At 41.3% G+C, this 18,404-nt stretch overlaps 2 protein-coding genes across 3 annotated transcripts in view; both read right to left on the reverse strand.

The window, feature by feature from the left end:
• Nucleotides 1-1,438: 1,438 nt before the first annotated feature.
• On the reverse strand, nt 1,439-13,105 carry frs2a (fibroblast growth factor receptor substrate 2a). 2 transcript variants are annotated; one of them, XM_074633288.1, is made up of 7 exons: nt 12,558-13,105; nt 7,798-7,886; nt 7,625-7,716; nt 7,344-7,530; nt 5,398-5,532; nt 3,595-3,758; nt 1,439-2,777 (listed from the first exon to the last, which is right to left on the reverse strand). In XM_074633288.1, exons 3-7 carry the CDS (start codon nt 7,688-7,690, stop codon nt 1,749-1,751), a joined length of 1,581 nt encoding a protein of 526 aa, XP_074489389.1. In that variant the 5' UTR covers nt 7,691-7,716; nt 7,798-7,886; nt 12,558-13,105; the 3' UTR covers nt 1,439-1,748. The 2 variants fall into 2 exon arrangements, with proteins under 2 accessions (XP_074489389.1, XP_074489388.1); XM_074633287.1 differs by having other exon boundaries at nt 3,595-3,761; nt 12,558-13,063.
• Nucleotides 13,106-14,616: 1,511 nt separating this feature from the next.
• LOC141766418 (receptor-type tyrosine-protein phosphatase beta-like) overlaps nt 14,617-18,404 on the reverse strand; it is a 33,671-nt gene continuing 29,883 nt past the window's right edge. The window contains exons 29-34 of the mRNA XM_074633286.1: nt 18,246-18,380; nt 18,024-18,146; nt 17,334-17,497; nt 16,860-16,995; nt 16,586-16,706; nt 14,617-16,399 (exon numbers count right to left, since the gene is read on the reverse strand). Of these exons, the coding sequence (XP_074489387.1) occupies nt 16,377-16,399; nt 16,586-16,706; nt 16,860-16,995; nt 17,334-17,497; nt 18,024-18,146; nt 18,246-18,380 (702 nt within the window). The 3' untranslated portion in view covers nt 14,617-16,376. The remainder of the gene's footprint in view (nt 16,400-16,585; nt 16,707-16,859; nt 16,996-17,333; nt 17,498-18,023; nt 18,147-18,245; nt 18,381-18,404) is intronic.

The raw sequence follows: 18,404 nt of genomic DNA on the forward strand, positions 1-18,404 counted from the left end.
CAAACATGGACAAGTCTACTGTCAGCAGAGCGCCACATTTTATAAACCATATTAGACAAATACGGAGAAGTTAAATCAGACTAATATAAACACAGTTTACTCTGTCAAATGCAGGAAGGGCAGCTGGCAGAAGACAAACTAACGATGTGTGAATGCGTAAATGAACAGATTTATGAATTTAACGGAATACTCAAAAGTCAGATATAGTCGTCGAGATGGGGCAGTGATATATAAATAACTTCCAGAGTATAATGGATGAATAGAATACAGTAGTTTACATTATTAATGTGGTGTGTGTGACTATTTCAACCTTCTCTCAGCTGCGTCCCGTCTCTGACGGCGTGAAAAGGACTTGAGAGCAAGTAAATGAATAAATATAAAAACATAATTCAAAGCGGTAAACACCCACAGCATACAGCCAGCTGTCCTTCCTGCAGCTGTCAGTTTTGATTATGACTGTAACTTCTTCATATTTGTGTAATATTATCATACGATCTGCTCACTGAGCTCTAATTGGTCAGTAGGAGGTGCTTTTATAGAGTTGATCTCTTATCTGGATCATCCAGATAAGAGATCATAATGTTGATCCTGCTTTTGATTTCGATGATCGACGTCGGAAACCGATTTCCGATTTAGAATTGAAGTCTTGACACCCCTATTAACGACATTAACACTGCTTTCATACACGCCACAATGTCTCCCAGAGGATGAATAAAGTCTTCTATTCTTTCTAATCAACACATTCATTTAACAGAACACACACATGTAGTTATTATTTATTACACGGCTGTGATGAATACTCGATTCTGATTGCTTTGGGCGCAGCTCTGATGTCGGACTCTGGAGGACCGTTTCTGTGTGAAATTATTGATTTCTTCAGTAAGTAGCCGTGTAATAAGCGGGGTGAGGGCGATGTGCACCCCGACGCGAAGCGGAGGATGATTCGGGGATTGTTTCACAACAATGACTGGCTCGCTGTACATTATCCCTTAAAACTGTACATATATGGAACTCCTGATGGATCACTGATGTGTAACAGCTGTCCTTCCTGCATCTGGCAGCTTCATCTGTGTTACCATTAGCCCGATTATGTGTTTAACGTCTTCATATTTTACGATGGAGTATTAGGGCCACATTGACGAATAAATGAATAAAATAAAGTTGTTTTATTATGAGAATAAAGTCATAAGTTAAAGACTCTATACAAGTGAACGGGGAAGCTGCTGTTTTTCTGGATAAAAAGCACTATAATCAGAGAAAATGTAGATGTTATAGTGCTTTTTATCCACCCTTCACTTGTATTGGGTTACAGGTAAGTCTCGCCAGGTCCAATATGGCGCCCACGTTGACATATCGCTGCAACGGGCTCAAGCGTCCAATGCGGCGTCTATGTGTATGGTGGACGCTGTGGGCACATTGAAGTGAATGAGGAGCTGAATAGAAACAGAACAGACATTTATTGTGCCAGGATCTACTGTACATACTCAGAGAGATACTGACTGACAGCAGCATGTAGTGACTCTTAGAAAAGGCTAAATGGAATGCTTTGTTCAGTAATACTGATTTGTACCATATAAGGAGGAAGAACGCAGGCCGACCCGACGCAGCTGTGCCATCAACAGGTCACAGAAAGTCACTCTCTCATTGGTCAGGTGTAGTCCGTCACTGCGTTTCCACGTGTGAATATAAAGAAGCTCCGTTCGTCGTATCAAACAACTCAAAGGGTTAACAGGAAGTGGGGGTGCGTGTCACACAGTGCTTTTGGTGGGCAGCTCCGTGCTGTTGTGCCGCGTCTTGCGTGACGTACCGTCGTCTCGCGGCCGGGCCTTCTGCAGGTTGGACATGGCGGCGGTGCGCTCGATGTCGATGAGGGCGTAGAGCTCGGTGCGGCGGGTGGGGGTGGTGGGAGGCAGCGGCGAGGTGGGGGTGCGGGGCGTGTGGGGGTTGCTGCCGTCCGAAGCCCCCTTGTTCGTCGCGCTGTTGTCCATCTCCACCTCGATGTAGTTGAGGGTTTTGGGCGGCTCAGGGTGGCCCGGCAGCTGCGGCCGGCGGAAGTCAAAGTTGAAAATGGTGGGTCCCGGCGTGCAGCGGCGGGCCGTGTCGGGCCGGTGGGCGCTGAGCGGTGCCGTCACGTTCTCGGTGTTGACGTAGTTGTGCGAGGACTCGAGGGCGGGGGACAGAGGGTGCGAGTAGGAGTGGTGCAGCAGGCCGTGGTGGTTGTAGCCGTTGAGCGACGGCGTCTTCAGGCCGCCGCAGCCGTTCTCCTCCTCCTCCGAGCTGGGCTTCCTCGCCTCCCACACCGGCGGCAATGCCGGCAGGTTCTCGTAGTCCAGCAGGGCGGTGCGCCGCTGGGCCGAATTGTTGACATTCTGCAGGTCAGGTGTGAGGGGGGGTGGGCGCTGGCGGCGAGGAGCTGCGGAGTTATTGGAGGAGGAGCCGTTAGATAGCAGGGGGGGCGGCGGCGGGGCCTCGGTCCGGCCGTTAGTCTCTCGGGGCTCCTCGACCTCCTTGACCTCGTGCTGCTTCTTCTCCTTCTCCATCAGCTGCTTCTGAACCGGCGTGGGGCCTAGCACGAAGCGTGCCCCCTGAGGCTCCAGCAGCACCTGGGGCTCCGGCTGGGGGGGCGGTGCCGGCGGCTCGGCGCGGACCCTCGGAGGAGGCGGGGGGGTTGGAGGACACAGAGACTGGGGGGAGGTGGGACTCTCCAGAGGGGTGGTGACGGTCAGAGGGCTGGGCTGGTCCTCCAGGAGCCCCGTGGTGTTCACGTAGGTGTGAACCTGCACACAGTGGGACCGTCATTACATCGTCATTACATCACCATTACATCACCATTACATCACCATTACATCATTATTACATATTATATCATATTAGATTATTATTAAATTACTATTAGACCATTATTAGATATTATATTGTATCAGATCATTAAATTATTAAATTATTAGATTACATTCAATCAGTATTAGATATTAGAGCCTTATTAGATATGTTGTATCAGATGGATTATTATTAAATTATTAGACCATTATCTGATATTTTGTTCTATCAGTACATTAGATTATTATTCAATTATTATTTATTATTAGATCAGATTCAATCATTATTAGATATTAAAGCATTATTAGATATATTGTATCAGACGATTAAATTATTATTATTATTTCTTTATAGCAGACCGTTGCTAGGTATAGCAGACCGTTGCTAGGTATAGCAGACCGTTGCTACGTAAAGCAGACCGTTGCTATGGGCGCAGTTCTGATGTTGGACTCTGGAGGACCATTTTTGTGTAAAATTATTGATTTCTTCAGTAAGTAGCCGTGTAATAAGCGGGATAATGTACAGCTAGCAGGTCATTGTTCCTCCACTCCACGTCGGGGTGCGGCATCGCTTATTTTACAACAATGACCCGCTGGCTGAACATTATCCTGCTTATTAGATATTAATTACATCATCATTAGATTATTATTAGACATGAGATCATCATATCTTGAATCTGAATCAGCTGACTTGTTAAATGAGATTGATCAGAACGAACACTAATAATAATAATCCGTATTAATATGAGGAAGAGGAGGAGGAAGTGTCTCTCACCGCTTCATCAGCCACCAGCAGAGGATGAGTGGACTCTTCTCCCGTCGAGGGCAGACGGGTGCTGGCGACAGACGGGTGACGGGTGGAGGGGTGAGACGGGGCCTCGCCCACCGACTGGGTTCTTGTCACACCGTTAGGCACCGTGGGCACCGAGTAACCCAGAGCTGCTGACAGAGAGACAGAGACAGAGACAGAGAGGTGTTTTCTGTCTTATTCTACCGTTTAAACCCTTCATATTGGTCTTTATGTCTCATGTAAAGCACTTTCTATTGTTTTGTTGATGAAAGGTATTCAGCTTCTCACACTCTACTCTAATGTTAAAGGGGTAGTTCAGGTGTTTCTCAGTGTGGTTGTATGATAGTCAGTGTATTACTACGGTAGAATCAGACAGGAGAACCAGCAGGTAGCAGATCAATGTCCTCGCTGTCAGACAGTCCTTTCTGACGGGGAATTTAAACTGTTATATCACTCTCGTCAAAGACACCAGACTACATTCACCAAAACAGTCTCTTTTTGTTTGTTTCTGTTATTGTGTGACTTTGGTCAGTTCAGATCAGAAAGTCACACAATAACACAAACTTACTAACCGATCGATGCAGCGTTAGACCAGCAACTCCGCTGTTCTGAGCAGGGCTCGAGCTTAAGGATGTCCCGTCGTCCCAGCTAGCAGGGCCGGTGGTTCTAGCAAGCAGAGCCGGTTCCGGCTAGAAGGGCCTGTTCTAGCAAGCAGAGCCGGTTCTAGCTAGCAGGGTCAGTTCTAGCTTTTTGGGGGCCCAAATGCAAAATCTTGTTTTTTGACCAAATGCTACTTTTTACACATAAAAAAACATTTAATTTAATTTAGCTGCATTTTTAACACCAAAATAAAAAACTTTATGAACTTTTATGAACAAAAATAAACTTTTGATGTTTGATTTATGTTATTGGTCACTTTGAATGAGTAACTAATGATAATGTAGAAAAACAAAGACTTTAAATTCGTGAAAGTCCGCATTCATTCCAGGACGGCTTAAGTTGAATCTCGGGACGGTGAAAAAAGTTAGCTGAGAGCTCCTGTTCTGAGAGGTAAAATGACTGTTTTTGTGAATGTAGTCTGGTGTCTGTGTAGAGAGCGTTATAACAGCTTCAGTTCCCCGTCAGAAAGGGCTGTCTGACAGCGAGGCAAAGAGGTGAAAATATTCTAAATATAGCATACACTTTAACTGATATAAATGTTTTTAGGTGTGTAAAATGTGTTTAGCTGCTGCCCCCGTCCACAGCAGGATATTGATCTGCTCCAAACTCCATCTACTGTAGGAATACACTGACTACCCCTTTAACCTCCATCTACTGTAGTAATACACTGACTACCCCTTTAACCTCCATCTACTGTAGTAATACACTGACTACCCCTTTAACCTCCACCTACTGTAGTAATACACTGACTACCCCTTTAACCTCCATCTACTGTAGTAATACACTGACTACCCCTTTAACCTCCATCTACTGTAGTAATACACTGACTACCCCTTTAACCTCCATCTACTGTAGTAATACACTGACTACCCCTTTAACCTCCACCTACTGTAGTAATACACTGACTACCCCTTTAACCTCCATCTACTGTATTAGTAATACACTGACTATCATACAACCACACTGAGAAACATCTGAACTACCCCTTTAACATAGTTTATTGATCGGTGAACACACTGATCAGGTTTGATGTATACCAACATAGCTTCCTACATCATGTAGAGACCAGTGGATAGAACCAGTGGAACCTCATTTATGTCTCTACAACTCAACCGTGAGTGTATTTACCTGCAGGTGTGAGCGGCGTCTGCTGGATGGGCTCCAGGACTGCCTCCTCCACCACACTGATGCTGTGACTGTGCATCACCTCCTGCAGCATGTTGAAGATCTCTTCAGCTCGAGAACATTTGAAGGCAAAAATACCTGAAAGATGAGACAAAACACTGTTGACAAACTAACACCATCAGACAGCAGCGCTGCATCTCATTTCCCGATTTTTTGCCTCCTCGTCTCCTCGATCCTCCGGCTTGTGACCCGGAAGTCGATCTCAGCGCTACATTTTGGAGGACATCCCAATTCCTAAAATGCATCTCGAGGAGCGAGGAGAGAGGAGCAATGAGGCATGCCAAAGGAGCCATAAGCGAGGATACACCAGTGTATCCTCCAATGTATCCTTCACCGATGTTTTTTTACCGACCGACACGCCCCCTTATTGGATATCAGTTATTGATTGGACACTGCTGTCAATCGGACTGATCTGATACATGTCAACATCACTGGGTTTCATACCGGAGTGAAGACAGATAACAGTTTTATAGTTTAGCTGTCCTCTGATTCACCATCTTGTTAACTGTAGGTGTGAACAACAAACGGACCGTGTTGATGGTAAAGTGTTGCAGCAGCAGAAGGAGCTGCAGTATCTCTCCTTCACACACCGCGGCTGAAGCAGCCTGTCACTGAAAGAGCTTTATAAGACCTGGCAATGAACAGACCTCAAACAACTTTCTTCATTTATCAGATTTTTCTTGTCATGATCTGTTATTTCCCCCATTAACTTTTATTAAAGATATAGTTAAAGTCAGAGAGAGTCGGAGGGTCTGTCTGTCATCAACAAACACATTTTACATCATTTATCCTCATTTCCATTCATTCACATGTGAAGCTGATAATTCCTGATGTGAGTTACATCATTTAAATTTTCCCTCAAACATTTAGCCCAATAAACCATTTATAGTGTTCAAAAGACACAATCATATTCTGGGTTATTAAATAATGAATTCACAATCAGAATATCAATAACTACAGACGCTAATAATGAATAACTAATATAAAGGCATTGTTCCAGTAGAAATGGTTCCTGAGCTTCTAAGCAGGGCTCAGTCCACGGTATAAATACAGAGTGTAGATGTTCGTTAAACAGGTAACGGGCTACGGAGAGAAAACACTGCTAACTGTGTGTCTTTATTAGTATTAAATCAGTTCAGACACAAACAGCTGTTAAAGCCAACTGACAGCTGATCCAGCTGTGATCATCTGATCTGATCTGATACACATCACCACGGTCCAAAAATGGCACCCGCCAAGCGGCACATGCAGGTCGATTTTCTGTATGGCGAGTAAATCTCAGAGGGCTTCAATTAAAAACTGATATTGATTAAACACATCATCACGGATTGATCAGTTAAAGTTATAGTACCTTTATAGGAGGAGTCCATCACATGTGGACCTTTTTAAAGTCATTTAAAATTATGTTTTTGAATGTATTTGTTTGCAATTCAGAAAATGTTTTATTTAAAACCCAGAATGTAATGTCACTTAAATGCACTAAATGAGTTTAGTTTTGATAATATTATTGTAATTAAATTAAATACTATTTTGTTAATTTTAATTTAATATTATTGTAATTTAATTTTAGATATTATGTTAATTCTAATTTAATAATATTGTAATTTAATTGTATACATTATTATGTTAATTTGAATTTATATTATTGGAATTTAATTTGAGATATTGTGTTAATTTTTATTTAATATTATTGTAATTTAATTTTAGATATGTTAATTTTTATTTTATATTATTGTGTGTTGTTCATTCCAAGAGACCAGTCTTATTTTCTCTTTTGTATATTTACTATTTCTCCATAATAAAACAAAAGTATTTTTATCCGATTACTCTTACTTATTAAATACTCGGTAGAATACTTGATTACTAAAGTAATGGATAGTGACACGTACCTTGACCCGTCTGGCAGCGGCGACCACTCTCAAACGAAAACAAGTTGGAGTCGTAGCCATAGCGCCGTAAACACAGGTAAGGCCACCTGACGTCATCACGGCGATGGGTGTGCAGGACGAGTTCAGCATCGGTCAGCTCCATCACACCTGATCCCAACTCGTTCCCATCGTCGTCCACGTTGATCACCTGGACAGGTAAACAACAACAACAGACTCAGATAGTGAACAATCCAGGGGATGTGCTGACTGACTCTGAGGTTAGTGCTGAGGTACAAACTCACCTTGAATTTACTTTGATGATTATCTGGAATTGACTCTTTCTCTGGACAGCTTAGACAGCTACCCATGGCTTCTTCAGAGCACCATCTGATGTCTGGGACACAACAAACACACCGGCATAAAGACACTACAACACTGTGATGTTAAAGAGACCCTTCTGTGGAGGTGTCCTCACCTAAATCCTGCCTCCAGTAGCCCTGGTTCCATCCTCAGAGCCTGAGGGACTCTCATGCTTTAGTTGATCTGTAAACATGAACAGCAGCTCTGCACAAAAAACATCAGAGGTCAACATCAGAGACATGATCTGTGTATTCACACTAAAGGTCAAAAGATTAGTCCATCAATACAACGTTCATCTGCAACCATCTTAAATCCATTAATTATTTAAATATTTTTTCCAGTCTTCCAAGTCTGCTTGGAACAGCTTTTAACTAGTAGTGCTGGGACTATTCACCCATCTCCTGATTCCATACTATCACCATACTTGGGAACTGATTTGATATGTATTGCGATTTTTAAGTATTGCGATTCGATATTGTGATTTTTGTTAACTTTTTTAACACTAGACCATGGGGAAAAAGTTGAATCATACACTTCTAGAGACTTTTATTTTGGAAAATCTCTAAATGAATCCAATAAAAATGTTTGATTTTCAGCATGTATGTAGTCAGAGATGTCCTGAAGTCAAATATACCAGTCATTGTCAGGAATTATTTATTACATTTTTACCAGCAACCCAAAAATCAAAGAATTAAGACATTTCCCTCAGAAATTGGTGTTATGTTCTTTTTAATTTAAATGGGACACGTAACGATACGTTTTTACAACGATACGATTTCCATGGTTCCGATATGATTCAAGGACTATATTTGGCTCATCTAGAGCGATACGATACGATACGATACGATACGAGTCAATGATTTGAAATCGATACAGTAACTTTTTTTGCCAAAAATTCAATCAGTGTGACTGGACAGTGCAGGTCAGGAGTCAAGTTTTTCTTGTAAGGGAATAAGGGATGAATTAATTATGTATATAAACAAGTAAACAACGATTAATGGCAAATGCATACACCTTTTAATTGAAAATAATAAAAAGTGCAACTGCAGGACTTGCTCATTCAGTTCTCAAGATACAAGGCAGTGCAATATTTAGCAAAAAATATAATAAACCAACTTCTATTCAAGTTAAATGAACAGTAATTGAACCTGCTGCTTCTGTCCTCATTGTCAGTATAAACAGTAGAGCAATAATACAGAGATCCACCGCTTATAGTGATCAAAAACCTTGGGACAATAATCATTCCTATACAAACGCTGTTTAAATAATTTGCTTATAGTAATCAAGTAGTCCACCTACAGTGTTCATTTGTGGTCTTTTCATACATGAAAACATACGGAAAAACATTTTAAAACTATGTTAGACTAACGTTAGTTGAATTTCTGTTTTGTTTTCTACTTTACTCCTGTGATAATTTGCCTCGTGGACCGTCTGCTTTCCTGCTGGATACGTGAGGCTGATGCTGCGTGATGCACATTGATATGACGGAGAAAGGAAAGTAATTTTCTCTGAATGAAAAAACGACAGCGCACGGGGAAAGCGCCTGTGGTTGAAGCCGCCCTCGTCAACTGCACAGGGCAGAGCTGGCAAGCTGGCGCATGTCTGGAGAGTGAACCGGCGTAACGTGTACATTTCTTTACTAATAAAAGTGCTAAAAAACCCTTTCATATAATGTTTGTCATCCTTAAATACAAGGTGAAAATCCTTAGAATCAATTTTTGCATTTCAAGTCGTTTTTTTATCGACATACGTCTCCCGTGAAGGACAACTTGCCGAGTACCTATTGATGTAGTTGGATCATAGGAATATAATTCGATACATCGATGTAGTAGATGAATCGTTACACCCCTACTGGTGAATATAATTCAATCAATCTTATTTCCATACATGTATTTTATATATACAGTTCCCTTTGTTAACACCTAATTTTGAAAAGCAGACATAGTCCCACGTGTATACTTCCCCTAACTTCTCCAAGGTGGTCTCTAGCTCTCCCGTCAGCTCCGTTCTCTTTATACATCCATGGTCAGCTCCATCGGGGCCGTTTGAAGGCATTTAACATTAATGTCAGTATATGGGTGCTCTACAGTTGTAGCGTCGGCCCATTTGACCACGGAGATGAGAGTAACGGCCGGCTTGACCGCACGTTTCCGTGATACGACAACGTTTCCTGTCCATGACAGAGTTAGCATGCAGCTTTAGCCATGATGTCTAGCTCTGCTTTTCCTGCAATGTGTGAAACCCAAAGTGTTTCCATACTTTACTGTATGTGTAGTGTTCACCACTTTGGATTTAAAATTGGAGGGTGCAGGTCGTATCCACGCAGACCCTCCGCCATTTAATACTTTCTAGTTTCGGCTCGCTGTGGTTTGTTTTGGTTGACGGATACGGAAAGGATATGACGTCACGTTACTCAGACTACAACAATACGTGCGTGGCTACGTCCTGCACCCTCCCATTTTAAATCCAAAGTAGTAAACACCACACATCCAGTAAAGTATGGAAACACTTTGGGTGAGCTGACGGGAGAGCAAGCAACGACCTTGGAGAAGTTAGAGGAAGTATACATGTGTGACTACGTCCGGTTTTCATAATAAGGTGTTAATAAAGGGAACTGTATATACAAAATACATATATGGAAATAAGATTGATGGATTATATTCACCAGTAGTGTAAAACATTACATGACCCTTATAAATTAAAAGAAAATACCACTAATTTGTGAGGGAAATGTCTTTATTCTTTGATTTTTGGGTTGCTAGAAAATATTTAATGAAAAATTCCTGACAATGACTGATATATTTGACTTCAGGGTATCTCTGACTACATACATGCTGAAAATCAAACATTTTTACTGGATTAATTTAGAGATTTTCCAAAGTAAAGGTCCCTAGAAGTGTATGATTCAACTTTTTCCCATGGTCTAGTGTTAAAAAAAGTAAACAAATCACAATAAATCATAATATCGAATGGCAATACTTGAAAATCACAATACATATTGAATCGGGAGACAGGTGAATCGTCCCAGCCCTACTAGCCAAACTGCATTTTACTGTCTGAGTACCTGGACTCTGGTCAAAGACAATGAAATTGAATCTAATTTAAATTAATAACAGAAAAGTTAAAGTTAGTAGTTACAGGCCTCCTGTGATTATCAGGGTTAATTAGGTTTGAGTGGGTCACAATGGGACAGTGTTTAATGGTCACTTTCTGTTAAAGCTCCATACACTGTGTGTTCCCAGTTAACCAGGTCTGTGTGTCCAGCTTTCCCAGCGTTCCCAGTTAACCAAGTCTGTGTGTCCAGCGTTCCCAGTTAACCAAGTCTGTGTGTTCCCAGCATTCCCAGTTAACCAAGTCTGTGTGTTCCCAGCATTCCCAGTTAACCAAGTCTGTGTTTACCCAGTGTTCCCAGTTAACCAAGTCTGTGTGTTCCCAGTGTTCCCAGTTAACCAAGTCTGTGTGTTCCCAGTTAACCAAGTCTGTATGTTCCCAGTTAACCAAGTCTGTGTGTTCCCAGTTAACCAAGTCTGTGTTTTCCCAGCATTCCCAGTTAACCAAGTCGGTGTGTTCCCAGTTAACCAAGTCTGTGTGTTCCCAGCGCCCCTAGTTAACCAAGTCTGTGTGTTCCGAGCATTCCCAGTTAACCAAGTCTGTGTGTTCCCAGCGTTCCCAGTTAACCAAGTTGGTGTGTTCCCAGTTAACCAAGTCTGTATGTTCCCAGCGCTCCTAGTTAACCAAGTCTGTGTGTTCCGAGCATTCCCAGTTAACCAAGACTGTGTTCCCAGTTAACCAAGACTGTGTGTTCCCAGCGTTCCCAGTTAACCAAGTTGGTGTGTTCCCAGTTAACCAAGTCTGTATGTTCCCAGCGCTCCCAGCTAATCAAGTCTGTGTATTCCCAGTGTTCCCAGTTAACCAAGTCTGTGCTTTCCCAGTATTCCCAGTTAACCAAGTCTGTGTTTTCCCAGCGTTCCCAGTTAACCAAGTCTGTGTGTTCCCAGTTAACCAAGTCTGTGTGTTCCCAGCGCTCCCAATCAACCAAGTCTGTCTGTTCAGAGCGTTCCCAGTTAACCAAGTCTCTGCGTTTTCCCAGCGTTCCCAAGTCTGTGTATTCGCAGTGTTCCCAGTTAACCAAGTCTGTGTGTTCCCAGTTAACCAAGTCTGTGTGTTCCCAGCGCTCCCAATCAACCAAGTCTGTCTGTTCCCAGCGTTCCCAGTTAACCACGTCTGTGTTTTCCCAACGTTCCCAGTTAACCAAGTCTGTGTGTTCCCAGCGTTCCCAGTTAACCAAGTCTGTGTTTTCCCAGTGTTTCCAGTTAACCAGCTCTGTGTTTTCCCAGTATTCCCAGTTAACCAGGTCTGTGTTTTCCCAGTGTTCCCAGTTAACCAGGTCTGTATTCCCAGCGTTCCCAGTTAACCAAGTCTGTGTTTTCCCAGTGTTCCCAGTTAACCAAGTCTGTTTGTTCCCAACATTCCCAGTTAACCAGGTCTGTGTTTTCCCAGTGTTCCCAGTTAACCAAGTCAGTGTGTGTGTTTATCTGGGTTTTAATAAAACAGACACCACTAGCAGCTGCTGGGATTACTAACTAACTAACTAACTAACTAATAGTCAGTATAAAGTTATCGTTAGCAGCAGCAGCAGTGAGATGTTAGTTAGCCGCAGTGAGATGTTAGTTAGCCGCAGTGAGATGTTAGTTAGCCGCAGCACTGATGAAGCGTAATGGCAGCTAGCTTAGCGTCAGTTAGCACAAAGCTAACCTGACCCCTCGATAAGCTAACACAGATTTCAGCTAACTGGCTAATTAGCTCCGAGGCTAACTCTAGTTAGCTCTCCTCTAACCTCAAACACGCCATGATTTAATACTTTAACATACTTACACAGTCAGTGAGTTGAATCACAGCCTCCACACTTTCCCCGGACTTCACCGAGCAGTAACCCGACCTCCAGCTCTCGTTAGCCCGCTGCTGCTGCTGCTACTCCAGCAGATCCTCCATCTTTCCTCTCTGCGCTGCCAGAGCGCCAAAACAACAATCACAACTTCTCTCTCTTCTCTCTCTACCGCTGCTGTTCGAGCAGATCAAACCGTGAAAAACCGCTTAAATCCATCGGTAGTCTTCCGCGGTCCGCTGCGGTGGTTGAGTTTCCGTCCAAACGCACGTCTTTCTCGCTTAAAAAACAAGTTTGGTGACGGTGTTTTTCTGCCCGCTAGCCTGTTGGAGCTAAATCACTGCAACTCTGCTAAACTTCCGAGAGTTCAGCGGCTCAATGTGGTGAAGACGCTCCGCGCCGCTCTGCGCATGCGCGGCTTCGTGTGGTTTTAGGGACAGCCGGGCCTCTCCCAGCGGAGAGTGACGTCATCTGGAAATACACATAACTACTCTTTATCATGCGTCAGCAGCACGAGTACCTGGAGTACTCCCTCAGAGCCTTTACTGCAGTACGAGTACTAATACCACACTGTGGAAATACCACACTACAATACCACACTGTGAAAATTCCACACTGTGAATGTGATGTACTACAAGTAAAAGTACTAATACCACACTTTGAATATACTCTACTACAAGTAAAAGTACTAATACCACACTGTGAATATACTCTACTACAAGTAAAAGTACTAATACCACACTTTGAATATACTCTACTACAAGTAAAAGTACTAATACCACACTGTGAATATACTCTACTACAAGTAAAAGTACTAATACCACACTTTGAATATACTCTACTACAAGTAAAAGTACTAATACCACACTGTGAATATACTCTACTACAAGTAAAAGTACTAATACCACATTGTGAATATACTCTACTACAAGTAAAGTACTAATACCACGCTGTGAAAATACTCTACTACAAGTAAAGTACTAATACCACACTGTGAAAATACCACACTAAAATACCACACTATGAAAGTACTCCACTACAACAAAAAGTACTAATACCACACTGTGAAAATACTTTACTACAAGTAAAAGTACTAATATCACACTGTAAATATACTCTACAACAAGTAAAAGTACTAATACCACATTGTGAATATACTCTACTACAAGTAACAATACTGATACCACACTATGAAAGTACTCCACTACAACAAAAAGTACTAATACCACACTGTGAAAATACTCTACTACAAGTAAAAATACTAATACCACACTGTGAAAATACCACACTGTGAATGTACTCTACTACAAGTAAAATACAAATACCACACTGTGAAAATACTCTACTACAACTAAAAGTACTAATACCACACTGTGAAAATACTCTACTACAAGTAAAATACTAATACCACACTGTGAATATACCCCACTACAATACCACACTGTGAAAATACTCCACTACAAGTAAAAGTACTAAAAGCATACTGTCAAAATACTCCACTACAAGTAAAATACTAATACCACACTGTGAATATACTGTACTACAACTAAAAGTACTAATACCACACTATGAAAATACTGTAGGCTACTACAAGTAAAAATACTAATACTACACTATGAAAATACTCCACTACGAGTAAAAGTCCTGCATTCAAAACCTTACTGAAGTAAAAGTATGTCAGTATTATCATCTAAATGTATTTAAAGTCAGTTATTGCTGTGTCAGTAGAATGTTCCCTGTCAGTGTTTTACTAATATATCTGATGTTTCTGAAAACTAGTCATCTGTAAAGTAACTAAAGCTGTCAGATAAATGTAGTGGAGTAAAAAATACAATATTACCTATTACCTATTAGTAATAGAACATGGAAATATTCTAGTAAAGTACAAGTACTTTGAATGTGTAGCCTACTGAAGTGCAGTACTTCAGTAAAAGGCTTTAACATTCCCCGCCTGGTCCTTAAATGTAGTTAAGGGTTCCTTAGAGGAATAAGTGACTGTTCAGTCATGTTGGGACACGTATGAGTCAATTATGAATAATCAGAGAAATATTTCTTCTTCTGTGGTGTTTAATTAACTGCTCTCACATACAGGAAATGTTCTTACAAAATAAAGTACAGTTCATGTGGTGGTAAAAAATAAAATACATAATACACACTTTAAATGATATCTTACATACATTTATGATTAAAAAAATAATCTGACCTTTAACACTCAAACATTAATGTTTATAATGAACATTAAAAAAGCTTCTTATTATGAGTGACAGATGTGATGTCACATGAGACATGTCTGCTCTTCTCATTGGTTTACAGTTGTGATGTCACACATTTCAGTGAACAACAACGTGAATCAGATCAAACGTGATCACAACAGTTTCTACATGTTCATCTCTTAATAAATAAAACCTGCCGACGTATTTCAGTGTTTATCATCATCAATATTTACTGTCACACAGAGATACGCTATACACGATATAAAAATTAACTGAATTGATCTTCAAGTTATTACGTAGTGCTCACGGGTCCCCTATCTATCATGTATAATCAGAAACAGATGATAATAAGTGCTTATTAATGTATTTATTACAACTATAACTCCTCCTGTGGACAGACAGAAGTGTTGTCTGCTGTATAAAAAGATAATAAATGAGAAAACACAGCTGTAATAATATAAAATACATATATTATAGTCTGTTACTAAACATTCATTACATGTTTATATACTGATTATACGTGATACACTGGGGGACTGTATTCTGTATATTAGTGTATAAACTCAGTGTCCAGTTTATAAGGAACACCTGGGAGTCTGATCCAACAGGCCTGTACTAAATCATGAAGGTTCTAATGTTCTAATGGTAGGATCAGTTTGGAACAGAAAACACCTGTAACATCTGTATAACATCTGTGTAACATCTGTATTACATCTGTGTAACATCTGTATAACATGTAGTCCCTTCATACAGTAATCCACCCATTCATCATCAATCGCTTATTATATATAAATTACAATAAACTACAGAGCTGGTGCTTCGTGTATATAAATTATATTATATATTATAAATAAAGTTTTTCTCTATTGGGAAACATCTGATGCTTCAAATATAAACACTGATATAAAAATAGAATTGCCATGTTTCCCTCATTCCCCTAGAGCTTAACAAATTGATCAGTAATCAATCACATTGATCAGTAATCAATTACATCGATCAGTAATCAATCACATCGATCAGCAATCAATCACATCGATCAGTAGTCGCTCACATCGATCAGTAATCAATCATATCCATCAGTAATCAATCAGATAGATCAATAATCAATCACATTGGATCAGTAGTCAATCACATCGATCAGTAATCAATCAGATAGATCAATAATCAATCACATCGATCAGTAGTCAATCACATTGATCAGTAATCAATCACATTGATCAGTAATCAATCACATCGATCAGTAGTCAATCACATCGTTCAGTAATCAATCACATCGATCAGTAGTCACTCACATCGATCAGTAATCAATCACATCGATCAGTAATCAATTAGATAGATCAATAATCAATCAAATCGATCAGTAATCAATTAGATAGATCAATAATCAATCACATCGATCAGTGGTCAATCACATCACTGAGTAATCAATCACATCGATCAGTTATCAATCACATCGATCAATAGTCAATCCCATCGATCAGTAATCAATCACATCGATCAGTATTCAATTACATCGATCAGTAGTCAATCACATCAGTCAGTAATCAATCACATCTATCAGTAGTCAATCACATCGATCAGAAGTCAATACAATTTTTAACGTCTGCTGGACAGCGTCTCTGTGGAAGAAGATCAATATATTTATATACAGTATATGTATCTACATATCTATGTATACATACATATGTATACAGTATATGTATATATATTTATACATATACAGTATACATATGTTTACATATATATACATATATAAATACATATGTATACTGTATATGTATACATATAGTCTGATGATCACTCACCTCTTTGGAAGTTGTAGTTCACATTTTCATAGACGGGGTGGAGGAGGTTCTCCTGCTCACTGCGGAGCTTCCTGGCTCTGAGAACGTCACGAACACACTGATGGAGGTATGTATACTGACCCTGAGGAGGTGGAGGAGAAACTACGTCACATTAACACTGATGGAGGTCTGTGGACCACAGAGATGATCCTGTAGGTCACACAACGTTGAGTTGAATCACTGTAAACACACAGAGTAAAACACCCATAATTCCCTGCTGCCGGCGGCGTCCTACCTCCGTCTGCACCATGTGTGATCGGTGGAGTCGCAGGTCAAAGACGGCGCCGTAGATATCCAGCATGTCCTTGGTCTCCAGCTGCTGCAGCACTCGATCCAGAACGATGAAGGTCCCTGTACGACCCACACCGGCACTGACACACACACACCAAACTCCAGTCAAAAAACACTGGATCTAACAATCAACCAATAATAAACAGGATTCTGTCTCATGAGAGGCTTCTCAAGGGGGACCACGACATGGCGAGGTGATGGGGGGGGTGAATGTGTGATGTTTGGGGGCAGATTGTCTCATATGACCCTGACAGATGTTTCTGGGGTCCAGAGGACAGAATTAGTGGATTTAAATAAATTCTGTTGGAATGAACACTTCAGACTGTGACTGGGATCATCACATAGTGTAATACGTCATTTACTTAAGTGGATTTGGTGTGAAGTCCTTCATGACAGTGTTTGTGTCCTTGTGATGTACCTGCAGTGGACCACGGTGGGTCCAGATCCAGGACTTCTGTTGACGTAGTCCCGGACAGTCCGGACGAACTGGATCAGAGACTGTGTTGTCTCTGGGACGCCGTGATCCGGCCACACGGTGTAGTGAAACTGACGGACCAGCCGAGTGACACTCAGTTGCTCCTCCTAACACACACACAAACATATTTTATATTCGGTCTGTTTTATAGTCTGATTTCACCATTTTTATAATTATATTTGACTACTTCCACACCAGTAAACTATTAAATAGATGTTATCAGTGGCTATAAGCCCCATAGATGTGGGTCGGTAGGGGCCTACTACACCCACTAGTAGGTTTTATCATCTATTAACATGGTCGATCACTGAAAGAAGGTATAAAAGAAGACGACAACGACCTCTAGTCAGCAGAAGAGGAAGTCAGGTGCTGTAGTATAGACAGGTGTGCAGGTTGGACGATCGATGGGACACAAAACACAGGATATTCACCCAGGAGACCAGAGTTCGCATCCCGTGTGAAACTACCAATGTGTAGTTGTCTTTGTGTTTGTAGTTATTTTAAACCAAAACATGGTGTTTTTCCCCAAAACTTAACTGTTTTTTTGCCTAAACCTAGAGAAGTAAAGAAGACGTCCCCCTCTCCTCTCTCCTTAAATAATGAAACATGAGCTGATGATTTAATGCAACGTACGCTGCAGATGTTGAACTCTCGTATGGTCCACTCAGGAAGAACAGACTCTGACAACATCTGGATGATCAGGTCTCCGTAGTACAGCGGGTCCTGGTCGAAGGGCCAGTAGTGGTCACACTTCACCTGGACACAGGTGAGGAAGAGGAGTACACTTCAGTACTGCCGGACCTTCACACAGAATACACCTGGTAGTAGTAGTAGTAGTAGTAGTAATACACTCACCCTGCCTTTCTCCACACACTGAGTCACCATCACCATGTTGTGGACGTTCTGCTCCCAAACCATCTTCCAGAAATCATCTTTAGTTCCTGGCAGAGGACCCTGAGTGGCGATGTACTCCCGCCGGAAGTTATTCCCCTGAAACACACAGAGGAACGTTAA

This window comes from Sebastes fasciatus, chromosome 4 (genome assembly GCF_043250625.1).
Source record: "Sebastes fasciatus isolate fSebFas1 chromosome 4, fSebFas1.pri, whole genome shotgun sequence".
In the NCBI taxonomy this organism is placed as follows: domain Eukaryota; kingdom Metazoa; phylum Chordata; class Actinopteri; order Perciformes; family Sebastidae; genus Sebastes; species Sebastes fasciatus.